Source organism: Branchiostoma belcheri, unplaced genomic scaffold (assembly GCF_001625305.1).
Source record: "Branchiostoma belcheri isolate BF01 breed outbred unplaced genomic scaffold, Haploidv18h27 scaffold111, whole genome shotgun sequence".
In the NCBI taxonomy this organism is placed as follows: Eukaryota; Metazoa; Chordata; class Leptocardii; order Amphioxiformes; family Branchiostomatidae; genus Branchiostoma; species Branchiostoma belcheri.
This window is the reverse complement of record NW_017802503.1, coordinates 287482-307745: the sequence shown is the minus strand read 5'-3', so window position 1 is coordinate 307745 and position 20264 is coordinate 287482. Positions and strand designations below refer to the sequence as shown.

Genomic DNA, 20264 nt, shown 5'->3' with positions numbered 1-20264 from the left:
GATAACCAGGTAAGAACACCTTTCAAAGGTATAAAAGACCATAAAATGTACGGTGGCTTCTTCACACTTGGTCTACTAACTCAATTGAGCCATTGAACGTAGTGAGTCACAAAGTGAACGACCCTGTGATGCGCATTTGATTAGGTCTTGAATAGACTTTGCTTTGTTGATTCTTAGTTGCTAGGCGACCACCCCGCCCCGCCTATTCAAGGTAGATTCCTGTTGACAGTGTGAGACAGGACCCATTTTTCTTGGGGGACATATGCAAATACACGGAGGTGTGGCTAACAGTAACAGTGCTCAGGCAAGCAACGTTGTCTGTTGGTCTTTTCAGTTAGCGACGGTGGATTCTTGGGTGGTTGCTGGATCCACCACCTACAGTAGAAAGTGTATCAGGATGGGGCATTGAACAGGTGAGAGTGACTTCTTAAGAATTCGCTGTGGGTACAATATCGTAGAGTGTTCTGGATCAAAGTATTATGTTACACAAGGTGTTTTTCTTTACCTGAAAGTGTGACAGTGACACAACTGTATACATGTTGCTTGTGATGCAAACAGGAACAGTTGCAATTGATATACCTTAAGAATTGTGAACGGTTTCGATAGGTGTCCATTCCTTGTTTTCTGTTGCCAAATTGTTATGAAAACTTGTCGACCTAATTGAATTCTAGGTAGGTGCTCGAACAGAAGAACTACTGGTATGTCTGCACACACTGTGCAGACTGTAGTTACAGGTAACAAAAGTTCTGGAATGATCCAACAGTTGCAGTCAAGAGATTTTAGTGCTGCTATAATGGTACACCTACTACTATACTTCTGTTAAGTTTCATGCTTTTCAGTGTTAAAGATACCATGTTTGTAAACAGGTATTCAACACCTTGCTGAGTCACCCAATACAATGTGTTCCTGTCCAGCTTGTAACTGTATATGTGTTGAAACTGAAAGTGAGCATATCAGGTCAAACGAAACCATGTAAAAATCTCCTGAATTTCCCAGTTTTTCCAAATAATTCTAAAAACAAAAACAATGACTGAATAAAAAGTGTTTCTTTGTGACACCGTGTATTGTGGCTACACAAATATTAGCCCAAGGCCTATGACAACATTACACAGACCAGTAGTACTTAGGCATTGGGAGCCTCATTGTTTTGACCTCTGTTTGATTTTTGAGTAACACAATAATAGATTACCTTTATTGTACATAATATTGCCCTATCGGGCTAAGTACAGGTGAACAGATGTAAGGTATATATGTTTGTAGTACAAACCGGACTACTGATACTACTGTAATCTTACTACATCAGCTCAAAAAACTACTCTCTGATATATAATATGCAGGTCAAAGTAACAGATTATGTAGAGTCCATTTACAACTGTTACAGTAGTTACAGTCCTTTTTGTCTGGTAGTTGTCAAGTACAGGATACATATTGCCTTGTTTTTTATAAATGCTTACAAACAATGGCCCCTAAATACTTCAAATGGTTATAAACTATTGTGCATTTTCTTTTTGGAATTCTTTGGTGGTCTTCCATGTTTTCACAACATATTATATTTGGACGTTATATTCAAAGGTCAACAATGGCTTAGATTGTAAATAATAGATGACGTAATTGGGGCTGATTGAATAGTTGCTGTGACATCATCTTCAAACAAAAGACAACAGCTGCAAGGTCATTTGCATGATATCTATTTTGTATTGAGCACAAAGGTCTAGATCTGTTACCTTATTTCCTAGTTTAAACTCATCTTGTTTTGCAATTTTCTGTCCCCCAGAATTTTGATTGAAGGATTGTAGAGAAAGACAATGTCATTTGCATGATATCTACGTAGTATTGAGTACAAAGGTCTAGATCTGTTACCCTTCCTAAGGCCACACCAATTTAATTTCTTGGTTAACGGATTTTTCTAGAAAAATAATGGAGCGGGCGGGCGAAAAAAATAAATAAATAAAAACAGGCCTAGGCATCGTATTATGGCCCAAAATGGTACGATAGGAGCCATGTAGCCAACACACCAGGCTGGTTCAAAATTTAAACAATGAATTTTGAACTTTTAATGATACCATTGCATTGAAGGATGGAATAACTGTAACAACTACGAAGAAAAGGACTGTTTTCAACTGTTCAGGGAAAAATATGAGCATTTTGCAGTTGATTCTGGATTTTTATTTTTATTTGCAAATCAGAAAAAAATGAAGCGGCGAATCCGTTAACCAAGAAATTAAATTGGTGTGGCCTAATCCTAGTTTAAATCTTGTTTTGCAATTTACTGTCCTGCAGAATTTTGAATCAGGGATTGTAGAGGACCACCCTTAACAAGATGGAGGTGACTGTCTAGATCTTTTACCTTTCCTTGCTTAAACTCATCATTTTTGTTTTGCAATTTTCTGTCCCCCAGAATTTTGAATCAGGGGTTGTAGAATACTACAAGTAACCTTAACAAGATGGAGGTGACATCAGAGATGAGAGCAGCGCTCATGGAGGGGCACATGACGGCGTTACCGCCAGACAAGTCCAACATCGTTCGCATCTTTATGAGCTCCACTTTCTCAGGTGAGCCGAGAATCGTTTTGTATCTTTTACCTGTTATTATGGACCCTTGCTTTCAGGTTCCACACCCCACAGTAGGGCTGCGGACCGGTACACTGTACCGGTCCAATACCGTAAAAATCGTTTCGGTACAGGTCCAAAATACCGGATCATGAAGTAACGAGTATATACCGAAATAGCTAGTTTACACCATGTATATGACTAAAGATAGGTAAATCCTACCACAAAGACGAAAAATTAGCACTGGAAAAGACGTAAACACCGTCGATTGATTTGAGATCCTCAGTCTCACGAGACATCGCGAGAGTGTGGCTGATCCAGGGTTGTGATTGGTCAACAAACTCAAATCAGGTCAGAGGTCAGTCATTTTCCCTTCCCTCCAACACTTTATTATTGTTTCTGTGTCATGATTGAAAAAGTGAAGAACACGTGTTAATTTGTCAAATTGTTCAGGTACAGGTACAGGTCCGGACCTGTACCTAAACCTCTGTACCAGTACCTGTACCTGTACCTGATGTTACGTTTAGGTACGCAGCCCTACCCCACAGGCAAGCTCTAACTATGCAGGCCTTGGATCCGACGTTAGGGTACTGAAATCAAGAATCATAATTTCTGATCTGAGGAGAATGTTTATAGAACATACCGTTCTTAAAAAGGTATTAAAAGCTTCCAAGTCAATTTTATGTAAAACAAGGTTACCTTTTTGTTTTATTACCATGGCTTCTTAAATGCTAGCCTGGTCACCAAACCTATTTTGGCTGTCGAGTCTCTTTCATCCTCTCAACCAATTTGCAGAGAGGAAAAATTTTAAAGAGACTCGACTGCCAAAATAAAATTGATATCCTGGAGGCTATGAAAATGTATGGTGTCCACAAGATTACTAATGAAAAAGAAGCTTGTCTATACATCTAAAGCTACATGTTCGCTCCCTTTCCCCCAGACATGGCTAAGGAGCGTAACATCCTGCTGCAGAAGGCGTACCCTGAGCTGCGGGAGTTCTGTCAGAAGCAGGGGCTGGACTTCCAGGTCATGGACATGCGCTGGGGCGTAAGGGACGAGGTCTGTAATTCTGTATAGCCGGTGTAACCGCCCTTTGGCATAACACACCAGCTTCTGTATCTGTATAGCCGGTATAACCGCCCTTTGGTGTAACACACCAGCTTCGCAGGCATGCGGCTCGGCGGCAGCTGGCTATATCACACCGAACAACTTGTTACAACCTTTCAACATCAAACTCTAAACATTGTTTAGTTTATCTAATGACAATGCCCCTACTGTACTTGGTGACAGCGAGTTCCACTTTGTGATAGATTAGGAAGAATGAGTTTTTGAACACCTCAATCCTTGGTTGATAACTCTGGTACTTGAAGGCGTGATTATTTCTTGTTCTCTTCTGGGCTGGTATTAGGTACTTAGTAGTTGGGACGTCCACCAGTTTATTAGTCATTTTGTTCATCATGCAGGTTGTGGCCGATCACATGACCTGCGCGCTGTGCCTGATGGAGATTGACACCTGCAAGAGACTGTCGGTCGGACCCAACTTTGTGGTGAGGGTTCAGATGTGTCTAGTCTGGGTAAAATGTTAAGTAATAGGAGAAATCTGATTCAAGATTACATGTAGGTCATCATCATTGGTGGGGGTTATATCACCCCTTAAGAGGTGACATACCCTTTCGTTAGCTTAATACAAGACGGGGTTTGCCACGCCTCCGTCCGGGTGATACGAGACCGGACGGACGGTGATACTAATACGAGACAGGAGTTCGCCAGGCCTCTATCTGGGTGATTCGAAGTCACCAACTCCATACAGTAGTGTTTGTACCATCGCACACCGGGGCATGCCCCTTTTTTTAAAGGTGTGGTGGGTTCTTTGATTTGCATAGGGTGTGGCTGTCCCTAAACACGGGACCTCCATTTAACGTCCTATCTGAGGGACGCCCCTAACCTAAGCTACGTACTCATTAACACCTGAGTGAAGTGTACATAGTAATAGGTTTCTTTTATTATCTTCCTTTACATTTATATACATGTATATATGGAAAATTCTGATTGAAAAGCAGCCATACAATGTAATTTGATCATGTTTCTCCCTCTCCAGGCATTCCTAGGTAACCGGTACGGCTACCGTCCCATTCCTGCAAAGATAGAGGCAGAAGAACTGGACATTCTCCTAAAGAAGGCCGGCGAACTAGACATGGACACCGCCGTCATCAATGAATGGTACCTCAAGGACGACAACGCCGTCCCCGCGGTCTGTTTACTACAGCCAATCACCAGCAAGTTTAAATATTACACGGACATGGAACCAGCCAATGAGAGCCTGCGACTGAAAGACAAGGAGGGGTGGTATCAGGTGACGGTTCAGCTGGAGAATATTCTCCGCACAGCTGTGAAGGCAGCTTACAAGGAAGGACTGGTGACTGAGGAACAGCAACACAAATACATCAAATCAGGTAATTTCTTGTACACTTGTGTGCTTTTGCTCCTTTTTTTAGCCTAACACTTTAAATTAGTGTTAGGATTAGGGTTAATGTTAGGGCTAGGGCTAGGGCTAGGGCTAGGGCTAGGGCTAGGGCTAGGGCTAGGGCTAGGGCTAGGGCTAGGGTTAGGTTAGGGTTAGGGTTAGGATTAGGGTTAGAGTTAGGGTTAGGGTTAGGGTTAGGGTTAGGGTTTAATAGGGTTAGGGTTAGGGTTAGGGTTGGGGTTGGGGCTGGGGTTAGGGTTAGGGCTAGGGTTAGGGGAACCAGGGTTAGGGTTTATTGTTAGGGTTAGGCCTAGTGTTAGGTCTAGGGTTAGGGTTAGGGTTAGGGTTAGGGTATGGTTATGGCTAGGGTTAGGGGTAGGGTTTAAGGGCTAGGGCTAGGGCTAGGGCTAGGGCTAGGGCTAGGGCTAGGGCTATGGTTAGGGACAGACCTGGTTCAAGTTGAAAATATTCTAGAATTACTTGCCAGTGGTTGCATTAGCCTGGGTGCCATCCCAAAGTTTGTTTACCAGGCTGCCTACACTCAAATAGGGCAGCTCAATAGGGAGCAAAATGGCACTCTGGCTATGTGTACATTCCTAATATGATGGAGTTGGCTTCAAATCCATTGTCAATCCAAGAAGTTTAAAAAAAGGTTCTTTCTTGTTAGTGACTGAGACGGAGATCAGCAGAGGCATCATGGAGTCGACCGACGCAAACCAGCGAGCCGTGATCTTCATGCGGAACCTTCAGAACATCGAGAAGCACGTGGGAGCAGACGCGGTCAGCGCCTACCTGGACCTGATGGACAGGGAGAAGCTCAACGAAGAGTCCCAGAGCCTGCTGGAGGACCTGAAGGGGAAACTGCCGGCCAAACTGAAGAACGTTCACCAGTACGAGCTAGAGTGGACCGACAAGGGGGTTAATGAAGACGTGGAAAGTCACGCCTCGTATCTGGAACGGTTCAGTGACGACTTCGTGGCCGATCTGAAAGCGATGATTTTCAAGAGCTTGCAGAGCGAGAGTGAACAAGAACAGAACGATGACTGGTTTTTGACAGAAGTGATCTCGCACGCACGTTTCTGCCAGGCGAAGTGTGAGAGTTTCTGCGGAAGACAGGAGATCTTTGACGCTGTGTACACGTACATGAAGGACACGGACAAGGCCAACCATCAGCCGTTCGTGATCCACGGAGCCTCCGGTAGCGGCAAGTCGTCCATCATGGCCATGCTGGCGCAGAATGCCGCCCAGAGGTTCGGAGAAAACCTGGTGACGATCATCCGTTTCCTGGGCACGTCCCCACACAGCACACTGATCCACCCGGTTCTACAGAGCCTCTGTCTACAGATATGTGAGGTCTACGGCATTGAGGCACCCGCGGAAAGAGTTCTCAACAACTTTGCTGAAATCGTCCAGTACTTGTCCACGCTTCTGGACAAGGTGTCGGAGAAGGGTCGGCCGCTTCTCATCCTTCTGGACTCCCTGGACCAATTGTCGTCCGTGGACCGAGCCTACAGCCTGACCTGGCTGCCCAAATCCCTCCCACCAAACGTCCACATCGTGGTCTCCACCCTGCCCGAAGAGTTCGATCTGCTGAAGACTCTGAAGCGCACCGTCCGCAGCGACAGGAGCTACATCCAGGTGCCCACATTGTCGGAACAGGTGGGGAGCGAGATTCTGGACACGTGGCTCGCTCGGATCCAGCGGTGCCTCACAGACAAACAAAGGGAAGTCATCCTGTCTGCCTTCTCACACTGTCGGCAGCCGCTGTTCCTCAAGCTGGCGTTTGATGAGGCTCGGAGGTGGAAGTCTTACACCCCAGAATCGGAACTGCGGATCGCCCAGTCGGCGAGGGCGGCCATCAATCTGCTGTATGAGAGGCTAGAGGTGCAGCATGGAACCATCTTTGTGTCCCACACACTGGGGTACATCGCTGCTGCCAGGTAAGAAATGGTGCTAGTGTTCTGTCATTGTGAAGTCCTTCTCTGTTGCCATGTTTTCTTAATAGGCCTGTGAGAGGCATAGCTGAAAAATTGAATGTGCACTTTTGTCTAAAAGCACCAAATTTGGCAGACATGTATACCTAAATGTATTTTAAGCAAATCTGGATATGCGGGCATTTCAATCTTTTGGCATATTTTGCCATTTTTGGCTGAAAATGTACATTTTTGGCTTCTGTGCCATGACAGTTGGTACATGTACCTTGCACTTTTGCTTTAGAAAAGCCCCAGTCTATTTCCTCAATAATCCTTAAATGTCCTTTTTGTTACTTTAAGAAATGGAATAGCGGAACATGAGCTGGAGGATGTCCTGTCTCTTGATGACGAAGTGTTGGACGACGTGTACCAGTACTGGTCTCCTCCCAACAAGGACGTGGTGCGCATCCCTCCCCTCATCGTCACCCGACTCAAGTACGACATCATGGAGTACCTCGCCGAGAGACAGGCGGACGGGAAGAGAGTCCTGCAGCTCTTCCACAGGTACAGTATTTCCAGCTGTTCCACAGGTACTGTACTTGTGACATCAGCACTACCGACCGTCATCAGCCAATCACCACCCTGACTACAGTCAAGAAGCAATGTGATTGGCTGGTAGCATTTCATCCAGCAAAAGGAGGGGGAGTATCTGATTGGCTGATGGCTTGCCAGTGCAACAGCAATGAAGAACATCAATGACAATGGTGGCAATCTGTTATAATGCTTTCATACCTTTCCAACAGACAGTTCATTTGAAGTTAGTCTTGTTCCAAGAAAAGTCCAGCTATTTCTACATGTTAGTTCTCTTGCCAAAGAAAAGACTATACGTTTAACTACAATGATGAAGAACATCAACGGCAATGGTGGCAATCGTTTAATCCCCAAGCAGATCCTACAGTGGCAAGGCTCTAAATAACCATTAGCCAAGGGAGTGACCATTAGCCAACAATTGAGAGTTCTCTTGTTTTGTACCTCCCCAACAGACAGTTCATAGAGTGTGCCCAGGAGCGGTACCTGGCGGGAGACAACAGCCGAGCCCGTCACCACATCCTGGCTGACTTCTTCCTCGGCACCTGGAGCAACGGGCGCAGGTTTGTTCGTTTCGCATAACTGCAGTAAACCGCCTTTAGGCGTAACACACCAGTTATGTACATGTACGTACATGTACAAGCTGCATAAGACTGGACTGTAAGGTTTGAACCACTCACACCGGGAAGGTCCCCTACTCTTTTCGATAAGTGATGTGGCTATCCCAAACACGGGACCTCCATTTCACGTCCTATCCGAGGGACGTCCCTAACCGAAGCTACATTGTAGGTACTCATTTACACCTGAGTGAAGTGAGGAAAGTGTGGTGTGGTGACCATCTGTCACCTTCCTCAGGGCAATTCTGACTGGTTCGCTGCATCTAAAGCAGTGACACCTGTGCTGTAATGCAATGTGAACCAGTCAGAATTGCCCTGAGGAAGGTGACAGACGCTCACCAAAACGTCGGCTGAATGAAAGACTTGGTTGTGTAAAAAGAGTCTCTTTACTCTGTACTGTGTCATGTTGACTAACAAAAACAAAACTGTTGCAGGAAGGAGATCACGATGGACGTGAATGGGAAGCGGGAGTACTACAACGCCGACCGGAACGTCGTGCCGCAGCCCGACAAGTACGACGACAACGTCTTCAACCGCCGCAAACTGAACGAGGTGACCTTTCACCTGCTCCACGCAGGCAGGATGGACGACATCTTCAAACACACTCTGGGTGAGGATTAGTTATTTAAAAGTTATACCTAACACCATGACATTTCTGTGCTGTCTTGTTGCAAATACTAGTAGTATGTAGTATCCAGTCTTTGATTTAACTGCTGCGGGTATGACCCTGACTCAAGGGTGGGCAGCAGTCAGCTCGTCTTCACACAAGTTTTCCTAGCAACTCTGTCTAGCTGGTCCACACTGGCAAGGCCACACTCTCTACTGGCCTTATAAATTAAGAATAATCCTTCTCTCTCATCATTAGCTGCAAGCAGGTTACGACAATGCTTTCAGCAAGTTGTAACATAAAGTAGTAAGTGCTTAGAGAGTGACTATCAACTGGTGCCCAGGTTCATGCATATCATATTGTTCCTTATCCAGGTAATCTGGACTTCATGAACAACATGATTGATGCGTTCAGTGTGAAGGATCTGATCGAGGATTACAACATGGTGCTGCAGCTGCAGGATAACCTGGAGATCAGGCTGCTCAGGGACGCTCTCAGGCTCATCAAACCCACGCTAGAGTTTAAAGGTACATTTACTTCAGTCTATGTCTGTTTGGCACTTTTGAATAAAGAGTTTATTCAAGACTGAAGATCTAAAGGGAAAAAATTATGATGCATTTTGCCACTGAGTCTGTTGTAAGATTTTAATCAAAATTTGATTGTTTATTTTTCTAGTTCACTTCCAGTTTGAATATTCTTAAAATTGTGTATTACTCATGTATAGTAAGGTAAATTGTAGCTACCATTTCTAGAGTTTTGTGTATTAATGCATGTATGCTATTATCTAATTGTACCATGTATTTTTCAATGCAAATTGAATGCATGCTTAGTTTTATTGTGATATTATATCTTAAAAGAGGGGACTGCATTAGCTGCTATTATGAACAATTACTGTTAGTGCTCATTGTTTGTAGATTTTGGAGTTTTTGTGGCATTTGCATTTGATTCTGCCCATTTAACATATTTAATCACAAAGCATTTTTCCTCTGTTGTAGTTGCAGTAGATAATTGTTTTAACCTTGAATTCTTAAACTGCTACTAGTAGGTGGTGTGGTGATGGCTTAGCTGTGCTGCATTTCTGTGTTGTCAAGACTTCCCCTTATTCTTTAACATCAGATGATTTTCTTTTAATTTCCTTTCCAGTCTAAGTTATAAAGAAACCGGATTGTAGAAACTCTATAGTGTATGTATGTGGTGCCCTTTGACCCTAACAGGTGGCGTGCCCAGCCATCTTGCCTTGGAGCTGATTGGTCGACTCGTGCCGTTCGAACGTCAGTCCCGACCAATCGTGGACAGCCTCCTGGAGCAGTCGCGGGCGTGGTGCACGAAATTTTGCGACCGCGTGACGCGGCGTCCCTTCATGCTGCCTCACAGCACTTCTATTTACCCACCAGGTATATAACGATCGGTTCTCTTCCCATGTAGTTATTAACACAGAAGTTTTTTCCCTAGGAGGATACACCAATCCGTTGGCCACAGAGTTGGTCGGTCGCTTGGACTGGCTGAGCGACCGATCCCGGCACATTGGGTCCCTCGTGTCCCAGTGTCGTGCCTGGTGCTCGCGATGGTGTGACAGGGACAAACTACCCCGTCTGGTACCCCAGGGCCAGCTAAATATCCAGTCACCGCAACGCTCCTGTTGCACGCGATGGCACGAGAAGGAACCAGACATGTCGGTGATAACCCGTGGTGCTAGCTTCCCACCTCCAGGTACTACCAACTGTCCGCTCCATAGGGTGTCCCTCTAGCCGCTAACCCCATAACGCATGTTTTTTTTCTTTTTGTTGTTGTTCCTCTAAGCCTTTGAGCGAGACGCTGTCAACAGCCTGTCTGCAGAGCTGGTGGGTCGTCTGTCCTCGTATAGCGCTGACTTTGTCAGGATTAGGCAGTTACTGGGCCAGTGTCTGTCCTGGTGTAGTGCCAACTGTGTCAGTAGGGGGGCGCCCTCCTTCGTACCACATGGTTCAAGCTTCCCTCCACCAGGTATACCCACCCCTCCGATCCTTAGCCTCGCTGGTATCCAGTCTTACGTGATTGCGGGTGTTAGGGTGTTCAGACAGGCTGTGTCTTTGGGGGCTCTAAATAGCTTCCCCCGCCCAGTGAAACAGGCCAACCCGGTTACGCTAACAACTGATGGTATGCTTGGGGATTTGGTTTGCCCCAACATATTAGCCTGGGTGCCAGACCCATAGAACACTGGACACAAAGTATCTCAGTGAGCACGGTGTGTCCAGTGTGCTATGGATCTGGCTCCCAGGCTACCAACATGTTCGTGGTAGGACTAATCAATCTCCCATTGTGAAGACACCGGGAAACCTAGCTGAGGCGGGCGGGACAGAGCTCCTACAGCCCCGAGAAAAACCTGACCCTATACCACGTGAGACTGGATACCAGGCTATTCCCTCCAAGCCTTCACACCTCTGTGTTTCTTCTCTCTCTCTCTCTCGAAAGCCTTCTCACAAAAGGGTTCCATCGTGAACATGCTCCCAGCATCTGAGCTTATAGGGCGCCTGTCCGCATTCGGTCGGCATTTTGAGCGGATCGGGACGCTGGTGAGGCAGTGCATGTGGTGGTGTCAGGACCGCTGTGTGTCCAGCGGGGAACTGATGTTTGTTACCCGGGGAACGGGATTCCCTCCCCCAGGTATTACCAGTACTGCTGCTGAAACTGAAATTTATGGATGACTTTACTGCAAAATTTGATTCGAAAACAAAATAGCAAACTCCAAATCCCAGCAGCAATCATACTGTACTGCACAGCAGTCATTGTGGTGTCCGTCATTCCCAGCAATATGAGCATCTACACCAACATCATCTATTCTCTCTGTCTACACTATCATTGGATCATCTAGTCAAATTCATATCAAATCCTACTACATGTATATCAAGTTGCTGTATCAATATCTTGTATAGTTTCCCATGTACTGCATCGAATACACTCTGTTGTGCTCATGATTCTTTGTACTTTTGGATCTTTGTCCAACCATCCCATCAGGTGGTTCCACCCTGATTCACATAGTAACACATGATATTAACACACTGTCTAATTCACTGCTTTTTCTTTATTTGTGTTGAGAATACATGTGCAATCACAGACTAACTTGAACCAGATTAAACCCCCCTCCCCTGTCATTTATGTGTGTAACTATAATAGTTACAATCATGTAGCTGTTATTATGTGGAACCCTGCATGTTCTTCTGCAAATTGTGCTGCTCTGTTTTCATCAGCATTATGCTCTGTGTGTGATCCTGCTTGTTGCTTGTAATGCCTAGACACTAATTACTGTGCTTGTAGATTATATTCAAATGCGTGTAAAGAATGTGCAATGATATCTGGGACCAAGCAAAACTACCAGCTAAACTTCATGATCCAGATGGATCAAAAGATTCAGCTGTTGATTCGAGTCCATGTCATTAAGATGCATAATTATGGTCTATTTGGTCTACCAATTATATAGTTAACAGGTGTTTTGCATGATCTCTGCCTAATTGAGTATGTTGCTTGTAGATTTGTGCACTTTATTGCAATTTCCTGCTTTGAAACTGCATGAATGTTTGCTTGCTTACTCAGAAGAGATTAAATAAAAGATCATATGAAAAGCTGTTAATAATTAATATCACATTGAAAAAATTCATATAACGTTAAAGCAAAAAAAAACATTGATTATATATAACTCTAACTAATAATTAAAGCATCCATTTTTAAGGCCAAATCTGAGATTTAAAAAACTATTACCATTGTTGTCAGAACTTCATAGTTTTTTTATGTAAAGTTCAAGCTTTGTTCCAACACAAGAATGGAACTCACGATAAATTTTCGGGTGTTCCTTCCTTGTGCTGGAACAAAGCTTTAACTTTACAACACTTTGGATTCTACCAACACGGATGAGCTTTTATTTGAATTCATAGTTTGTTATTGCATAAAACAAAGCCACAGGTTGTTGTATCATAATTAAGAAGACGTGTGAGAGTATTGACTCTACCTTACCTCCACTCCCAGGCGGTCCCCTGCGGACGACCCTGGCCCATCACAGAGCCGGCATCACCTCCATCGCCATGACTCCAGACGGAGGCTACATGGTGACGGCGGCGCGAGACTGTACCATCCGCATCTACGAGAACGAGTCGGACGTCATGGAACTGGAGAGAACACTCACGGGACACACAGGTAGGTTGTTGCCCCACAAATTTTTTTTTGCATTCATATATTTTGGCTAGGATACGGGAGTTTTCTTGTACACAACCAAGATTGTCTCACCTATTAGTAAGTGCTGATGTTTTGGTGCCTATCAGACACCTTCCTCAGAGCTTCTGACTTGAGTTCTGCTTCTTGCCATTATAGGTAGCTGATTTAGCCCCTTAGTCTAAGTCTTAGACCTATTCAGCAGACCTTACCTTAGACCTTAGATCCTCCCGCAACCTTGTTGCATAGGTCGACTCCTTGTCTGACTTTTTGTCTCCAAAGGTTTCGGTCTTGCGCCACTACTGCCATATCCTTAAGTGAGTTAAGTCCAAGTTTTACCCCATCATTTTGTAGTGTTTTCCGCAGAGGCATTCTTTTACTTGTAGCTGTCAACTGTAATGTGTAGTGTAGACAAGTGTACTTAGTAATACTTACATGTACTTACATGTACTTTGGCCCTTCCCTCCTGCTGGCGCATAGGCCACTGTTGATAGTTCTCCACTTCACTCGTCTCTGGGCTGTCTTTCTCAGGTCAGCTATTCGCTACTCTCTTGATCTCCTCCTCAGTATTTCTTCTCCTACTGTTTCTGGGCCATCGTCAGACGAGTGTACATCACAAAAAAAAACTTTTGTCTGCCACAGATGCCATTGAGGTAATTTCTGCTGCCCCCAACAACGAGCTTCTGGTGTCTGGCTCGCTGGACAACACCCTGAAGGTGTGGAACCTGGAGACAGGCCGGCTGGTCATCAGCATGGAGGAGGACCACGCCCACTACAGCCACCGCGCCCTGCTCACCACCACCAGGGACTCACGCAGGGTCGTGTCACCTGTCGGCAATGGGGTGAGTGGGGGAGTCATATATACATGTACTACTGATCTCCAAGCAGATTCTGGGGGGCAAGGGGGGCTAAAATAACTGGTTACAGGTGGCCAATTCTGCAGAATTCTTCCCAGAATTCTGATGCCAGTTCCCAGAATTTTACAATATGGATTTAATCCCTAAGTGGTCCTCAATGGCCGCTACATATACATATTTCTTACAACATTTTTACCTATAGTTTACGATATTAGCCCATCTAGATGTAAGGTTGTTGAGATATGAGAAATAGTCCGGAATTAAACTGGAAGTCCAGAATTAAACTGGAGGCTGTTTTCTACAATCCCACAAATTTACAGTAAACAATGGCAAAATAATTTGAAATTCATTACTTCTTGTTGATGTACCAGAAAGACTCCCAAGTTTAAGACTTTAAAATTATAGTAACTTCTCCTGCTTTGTATTTCAGGTTAATGTCTGGGACATCGAGTCTGGGAAGCTGCAGTTCACCCTGAAGGGGCACGAGGGCGCTGTTTCCTGCCTGGCAGTTTCCCACGACAACCGGTACATCATCACCGGAGCAGAGGACAACAGCATCAAGATGTGGGGCACAGAGACAGGCGAGATGAGAAACACCTTCTCCACACACACAGGTCTGTCACTTTTTCTTACTTCTGCACGTCTGTTTTCTCTTATTATGTTTGATTTACCTTATGTACTTGTATTTATTTTGTGAGATCTTGGTTCATTATGTACAGATTTGTTTATTTGCATTTACGATCTGTTATGAGTTCACTTTGTTCACCATTATTGTATATAGCCTACCTTTATTTGTGTTCATATTTTGATTGGATTCTGTTATGTGTACCTTTGATTCTCTTTTGTTTATGTATAATTTATTGAATCGGTGTCGTATAAGCCCACATGGGCTGGGTGCGGGAATGCGCACGACACAAAAATGAAATCTCATTCATTCATTCATTCATTTGTTCGTTCGTTCGTTCATTCATTCATTCATTCATTCATTCATTCATTCATTCTCATTCATTCACAGGTCACCTGACCTGCCTGAGGGTCACCCAGAATGCCAGGATTGTTTCCGGGTCAAAGGACGCCACGCTTTCTGTCATAGACATGGAGAGCGGGGAGGTGGTTCACAGGTTATTTATTTATTAATATCTACTTTCTAAGAGGCATTAGGCAGGCTTTATATGTCAGAGCACTTCAGCCTTCACTCAATAGAGATAGTGGACGATATAAACTCCCTGGCACTTTTGATCAATTGCTTACGTCACGTATCAGTAAAGTCTCGTGTGAATAAGGTCACGTGTTTGTAAACCGTAACTCTCGCGAGATCACGTTGTGAAGTGATTGGTCATTAATTATCCTGATGAAGGCGACAGTGATCACTGAAAATTTGATCTCTGTAAATTGTGTGTTGGAATAAAAACGTTTTACTAAGGTTATTTATTTATTTATTTATTCGGCTTACAAAGAAGCCAGGGTGTCCCAACTAGTCAAAGACTATATTACTAAGGGACACCCTGGGGGAAAGATGAAAATTGTTAGACATAAATGGAAGTAACATCAGTGTCCATAATATCACCAGGGTCCATAATATCGCCACCTTGAGAAATAGTGTGCTTTAAGATATTTTTTACTGCAACATACTTTTGGTATGCACTCCTGCGCACCTCAAATGTACATACCTAGGGTATGTTGCAGTAAAAATATCTTTAAGCACACTGTTTCTCAAGGTGGCAATATTATGGACCCTAGTGATATTATGGACACAGATGTTAGTAATACATACATTTTTAAAAATACAATATTATGGTAGAGTCCTAGTATATACATGGTAGCCAAGGTACAAAAATGAAATATGTTAATCGGGTTTGATACATCCGTAAATGATTTCATCAGGTTGGTAAACGACTGAATAGCAAAGTTCTTTTTTTCACTAGCCGACGTTTCGATGACCTTCTGTCATCTTCATCAGGGCAATCCTGACTGGGTTACTGTGCACTGACATGCACCAAGTAACATCTAGTGTCAGTGCACAGTAACCCAGTCCATACTGCCCTGATGAAGATGACAGACGGTCATCGAAACGTCGGCTAGTGAAAAATAAATGGTTGTGATAAAAAGAACTTTGCTATTCACAGGTTTGATACAGATATAATATGGTTCACAGGTTAGAAGGGCACTCCCACCCGGTGTACTCTCTAGCCATCACGTCAGACGGGAAGTATGCGGTATCCGGGTCGGACAAGGTGGTGAAACTGTGGGACTTGTCTGAGGGAAGAGAGATCCGCCACATGCAGGGGCACTACGGCATCGTGGACTGTGTGGCCATCACCAGCGACAACAAGGTACAGAATTTATCTATTTTAAACATACTATCATGAAAGTTCATCCGTGTTGGTAGTTACATATTTAGAGTTAAAACTTTAGAGCCAACACGAAAAATTCTCTCACCTAGAGCTTTAGACCAGCACCCTGGTCTTCCTCAGTAGACTGACCCAGTGAGGCTTGTCACATGGCTTCTCTGAAGTGTGACGTCAACACTGGGTCAAAGGTATCTGTAGACGATGTCGGCCCCCGTCGTGGTTTAGTGAAGGGTGATGGGCCCTGAATAGCCTAAATAGCCTCCTTCACCACTCTCAGGAAATAGTCTTGTTCAGTGTCCAAAATCCTTACAGTGTCAAGTGATCTTGAATCTTGCAGGTCATCGTGTCCGGAGCTCGGGACGAACACCTGAACGTCTGGGACTTCGGGAGCGGCCGGCTTGTCCAGACGCTGGACGGACAGGCGGCAAAAATCACGGCCATGGAGGTGACGGGGTACATCGTGGTGACGGCGTCCACCGACTCCTACTACACAAAGGTTTGGGATATACTAGTACCTACCAGCGTTCAGTCCTCTTCGGCAAGCTCTTCAGCATTCTTTGAAAAATAGTCAATTCTTCTTCTTCATTTCTTCCTAGCCCTACAATATAGGATTATTGGCAGGTTGCGCATTGTCAGTAACAATTGTGATCCAGTACATACACTGTACATTTGTAAATAAAGGAAAGAAAAGGATAATCAAGAAGGGAACATGAACAACTGATTCTATGTGTGCCAAAGACGGGACAAGTGCATTAGTGCGTTTACTTAGTAAATATACATTTATACAAGACATGATGGGGTGGCTCACTGCAGCAGGGTCCTCGCCAGTTCAGATTTGCGAGAATATACATTGTAAATAGGTTGTGCCTAACTTGAGTTCGCAGCCATTTTGTCTGTGCCCTTTCATTCATTTGTATTCATTACTGTTTTTCTGATTAAAAATAAGGTTTGGGAAGTCGAACAGAGCAAGATGAAGATGTCCACCCCCAGGTTCATCGACAAGCACAGCATTGTGGGAGTGACGTGTGATGCAGGGTACGTGGTGTACAAACGGGAGGGCAGCGAGAACGAGGTGAGCGTGTGGAACTCAAAAGACGGCAAAGACGTCCGAACTATCACTGACAAGGATGGTGAGTGGTTACATTTTGATGTTAGATAGCTTTTGGTAACTTAACTTCTGAATACTCTGTATAGAAGAATGGATTCATTCCTCAAGCTAACCGACATCTTGCACATGCAGTTGTCCCATACCTATTCTCTTAGAAAGTCTGACACTATAATTGTAGTCATTTTACATTGATCTGAAGTGTAAATCGACCAATTTTAAATTGTACCTTTATTAGCAACAGTGCATATTTATGTAATATTTTGTATGAGCAATTTTGTGCTCAAGTAAAGAGACTCTTTTTGCACAACCTGTCGTCTTTATTCAGCTGACGTTTCGATGACCATCTGTCACCTTCTTCAGGGAAATTCTGACTGGTTCACATTGTCACCGAAACGTTGGCTGAATAAAACACTTGGTTGAATGTGTAAAAGTGTCTGACTTTACTCAGTGACTTACCAACCTGAAGAAAGAATTCACAAATTTTGTGATTGTAACGAAAGTTGAAAACACTTTTTTCCTGCAGGCTCTGTAACCTACCTGAGAATCACTCACGACAACAACTGTGTGGTGACTGGAGACGAGGCAGGTTTCATCAAGCTGTGGAACCTGAACACGGGCCAGTTTATACGGCAGTTGGACCAGGGCGCAGGTGGCATCAGGTGCTTCTGGATCACACGTATGGACAGGTATGTGTACATGACTATACAGTCAAACCTGCACAGGGGACCGCCTCTTCAACCCAAGCACCAGGCCATCGCATGCCGCTTTTTCTCGGTCCCGAAAATTTTCCACATTGACGCAAGCACTAAGCAACCTACCCAGGGCAGCCACCTGGGCAACCATTGCTTTATTTACCAGAAATTGTGAAGTTTAGGCCCTGGAAAGCTAAAGATACCTACGGTATTTGACACTGAAACACCTCGAATTGGAGACCAATAACTAATAAGTGTTTTTCTTTGATTTTTTTTAATAAAGGTACCTGGTTGCAGTCACAGACAACAACTCCGTGTCATCCTGGGACATTGACTCCATGACGCTTCTCTGGACCCGCAAACCGAACTGTGATGGAAAAATCACCTGCGTCACCATGACAGACGACCGGAAATACACCGCAGTCGGCACGGACGATAAGCAGATTCTGGTCTTCGATAACAAGCAGGACAAAGTTGTGTATGTCCTGGTGGGCCATGACAGCCCGCTGACGTGTCTGAGCGTCAGCCACGACCAGAAGTTGTTGGCATCAGGGTCGACGGGAGAGACCATGCGGGTTTGGGACCTGGGCACGGGCAGACTGGTGCACGAGCTGTACGCCAAGTCTCCCGTGTTCAAAGGGATCGTGTGCCTGTCGTTCAGTCACGACGACAAGTACCTGCTGACTGGGGGCCACGACAGGTCACTCAAGATGTGGGACCTCCAAACAGGTGGGAGAAATATCACTTCAATCTTTAACACATTATTTATGAACTACAATTTGATTGAAGCTTTTAACTAAGACCATTCAAGATTGCATATGTTTGTAAAAAGAGGATGCAAGGCTGAAACCTGCCATTCTCCTGCAGTCTCTAGTGTCACTGATGAAAGGTAGTGGATGCTACCTGAAACGTCTGACCATTTCCAAAGTCATATCCAGTTACATGAGTAACTGTTTTTTGGTGTATCTTATTACCTGGATGTCTAACCTGCACCCACGTACCCTGAAACATGCTACATTGCCTGAATTATCTCCAATTTGTCTGATGGAACTGCTTATTCTCCTTGTCCACAGGAAACATGGTGACTGCCCAGTATGTGTACGCAACCATCACCAACATCGTGGCCAACCGAGACAACATTGTCCTGACAACAAAACTAGGCTACGTCATCATTGAGGACATTTTGCTTCCCTCGCCAAGAACTCCGGAACCGGAGGAAGAAAACCTGTTCAGTGGACGGTCTGTGAACGGGAATGCAGATGAAGCTGATCAGCCGGTTTTAAAAGTCAGGAGTCGTATGATGAAGAAATCTAACTTCTGTCAAATTTTGTAATAGCATCTCTTCTCCCTAATTAAGTCAGACAGTCTGTCAACGGGAATGCAGAGGAAGCTGATCAGCCTGTTATCAAAGTCAGAAGCCGCATGATGAAGAAATCTAACTTCTGTCAGATTCTGTAGGATTTGGATTTCATACAATAGTTGTTTTTTATCATTGGCCAGTTAAAGGTGTGACCCGAAGGCCATTCCAAGCCTACAGGTTAATTACACGAATCAGACTGTAGAAGCATCACAACTCACAGTAAAGACTTTGTATATAAGAACAACTTTGTATATAAGAACAAGTATTTTGATACCTGAGAGCCTAAGATTATATATTGTGCAATATTTCCTGTGGGAATTTTGTGATTTCTTGTTATTTAAGCAACATTGAGATTGTATATGCATGTACTCGTACATGTACATGTACATGTACATGTACATGATACATAATATAAGAAATATGTCTGAATCAGGGAATGTATAATGCCTATAGGTACAAATTCCTAATGTTTTACTACAAGCAGTGCTTGCACAACAATGTAAAAGTTATGTATGATCAGATGCATTGTAAATTCAAGATCTTGTTACAAGTAGTACATTTGATAATAACTTTTACAGCAAACTGTGCAAAGGGAGCTGGGTTCATCTAGCTATAGGTGTCATTGTAGAAGATTGAGTTGTATTTTAGAAGAGCCTGGCTATCAAATTTAGAGTAGAATGTAGATTTTAGTATTGTTGTTATCTTTTGATTTAAACACTTGCCATACATTGTATCTATTGCAATTGTTGCGCAATAAAGATTGATTGTATTTAGATATCAGAGCTTTGAAAAAAATTGTCACTTTAGATGATAATGGCTGTTGCTCGCTGTTTTGATTAAATTGTAAGGTGGCAGCTTTTGTGAAAGAGAGAACATTGTGAATATTGAACTTTTTTTGCAGAAATTACTTGAAATGTTGTAAATATTTCTACCAGCAAATGATGTGCAGCTCAAGCTTGTTTATGTGCAATTATA

At 44.0% G+C, this 20264-nt stretch overlaps 1 protein-coding gene across 1 annotated transcript; it reads left to right on the top strand.

Moving 5' to 3' along the window:
* Positions 1-234: 234 nt before the first annotated feature.
* LOC109487977 (NACHT domain- and WD repeat-containing protein 1-like) lies at positions 235-19965 on the top strand. The gene is made up of 22 exons (XM_019792111.1): positions 235-413; positions 2399-2553; positions 3491-3609; positions 4014-4097; positions 4649-5003; positions 5682-6954; positions 7288-7491; positions 7971-8078; positions 8567-8742; positions 9114-9266; positions 10192-10449; positions 10540-10722; positions 12739-12906; positions 13564-13763; positions 14209-14392; positions 14794-14899; positions 15934-16111; positions 16467-16625; positions 17076-17259; positions 17761-17923; positions 18213-18658; positions 19003-19965. Exons 2-22 carry the CDS (start codon positions 2445-2447, stop codon positions 19260-19262), a joined length of 5070 nt encoding a protein of 1689 aa, XP_019647670.1. The 5' UTR covers positions 235-413; positions 2399-2444; the 3' UTR covers positions 19263-19965.
* The last annotated feature ends 299 nt before the right edge of the window (positions 19966-20264 follow it).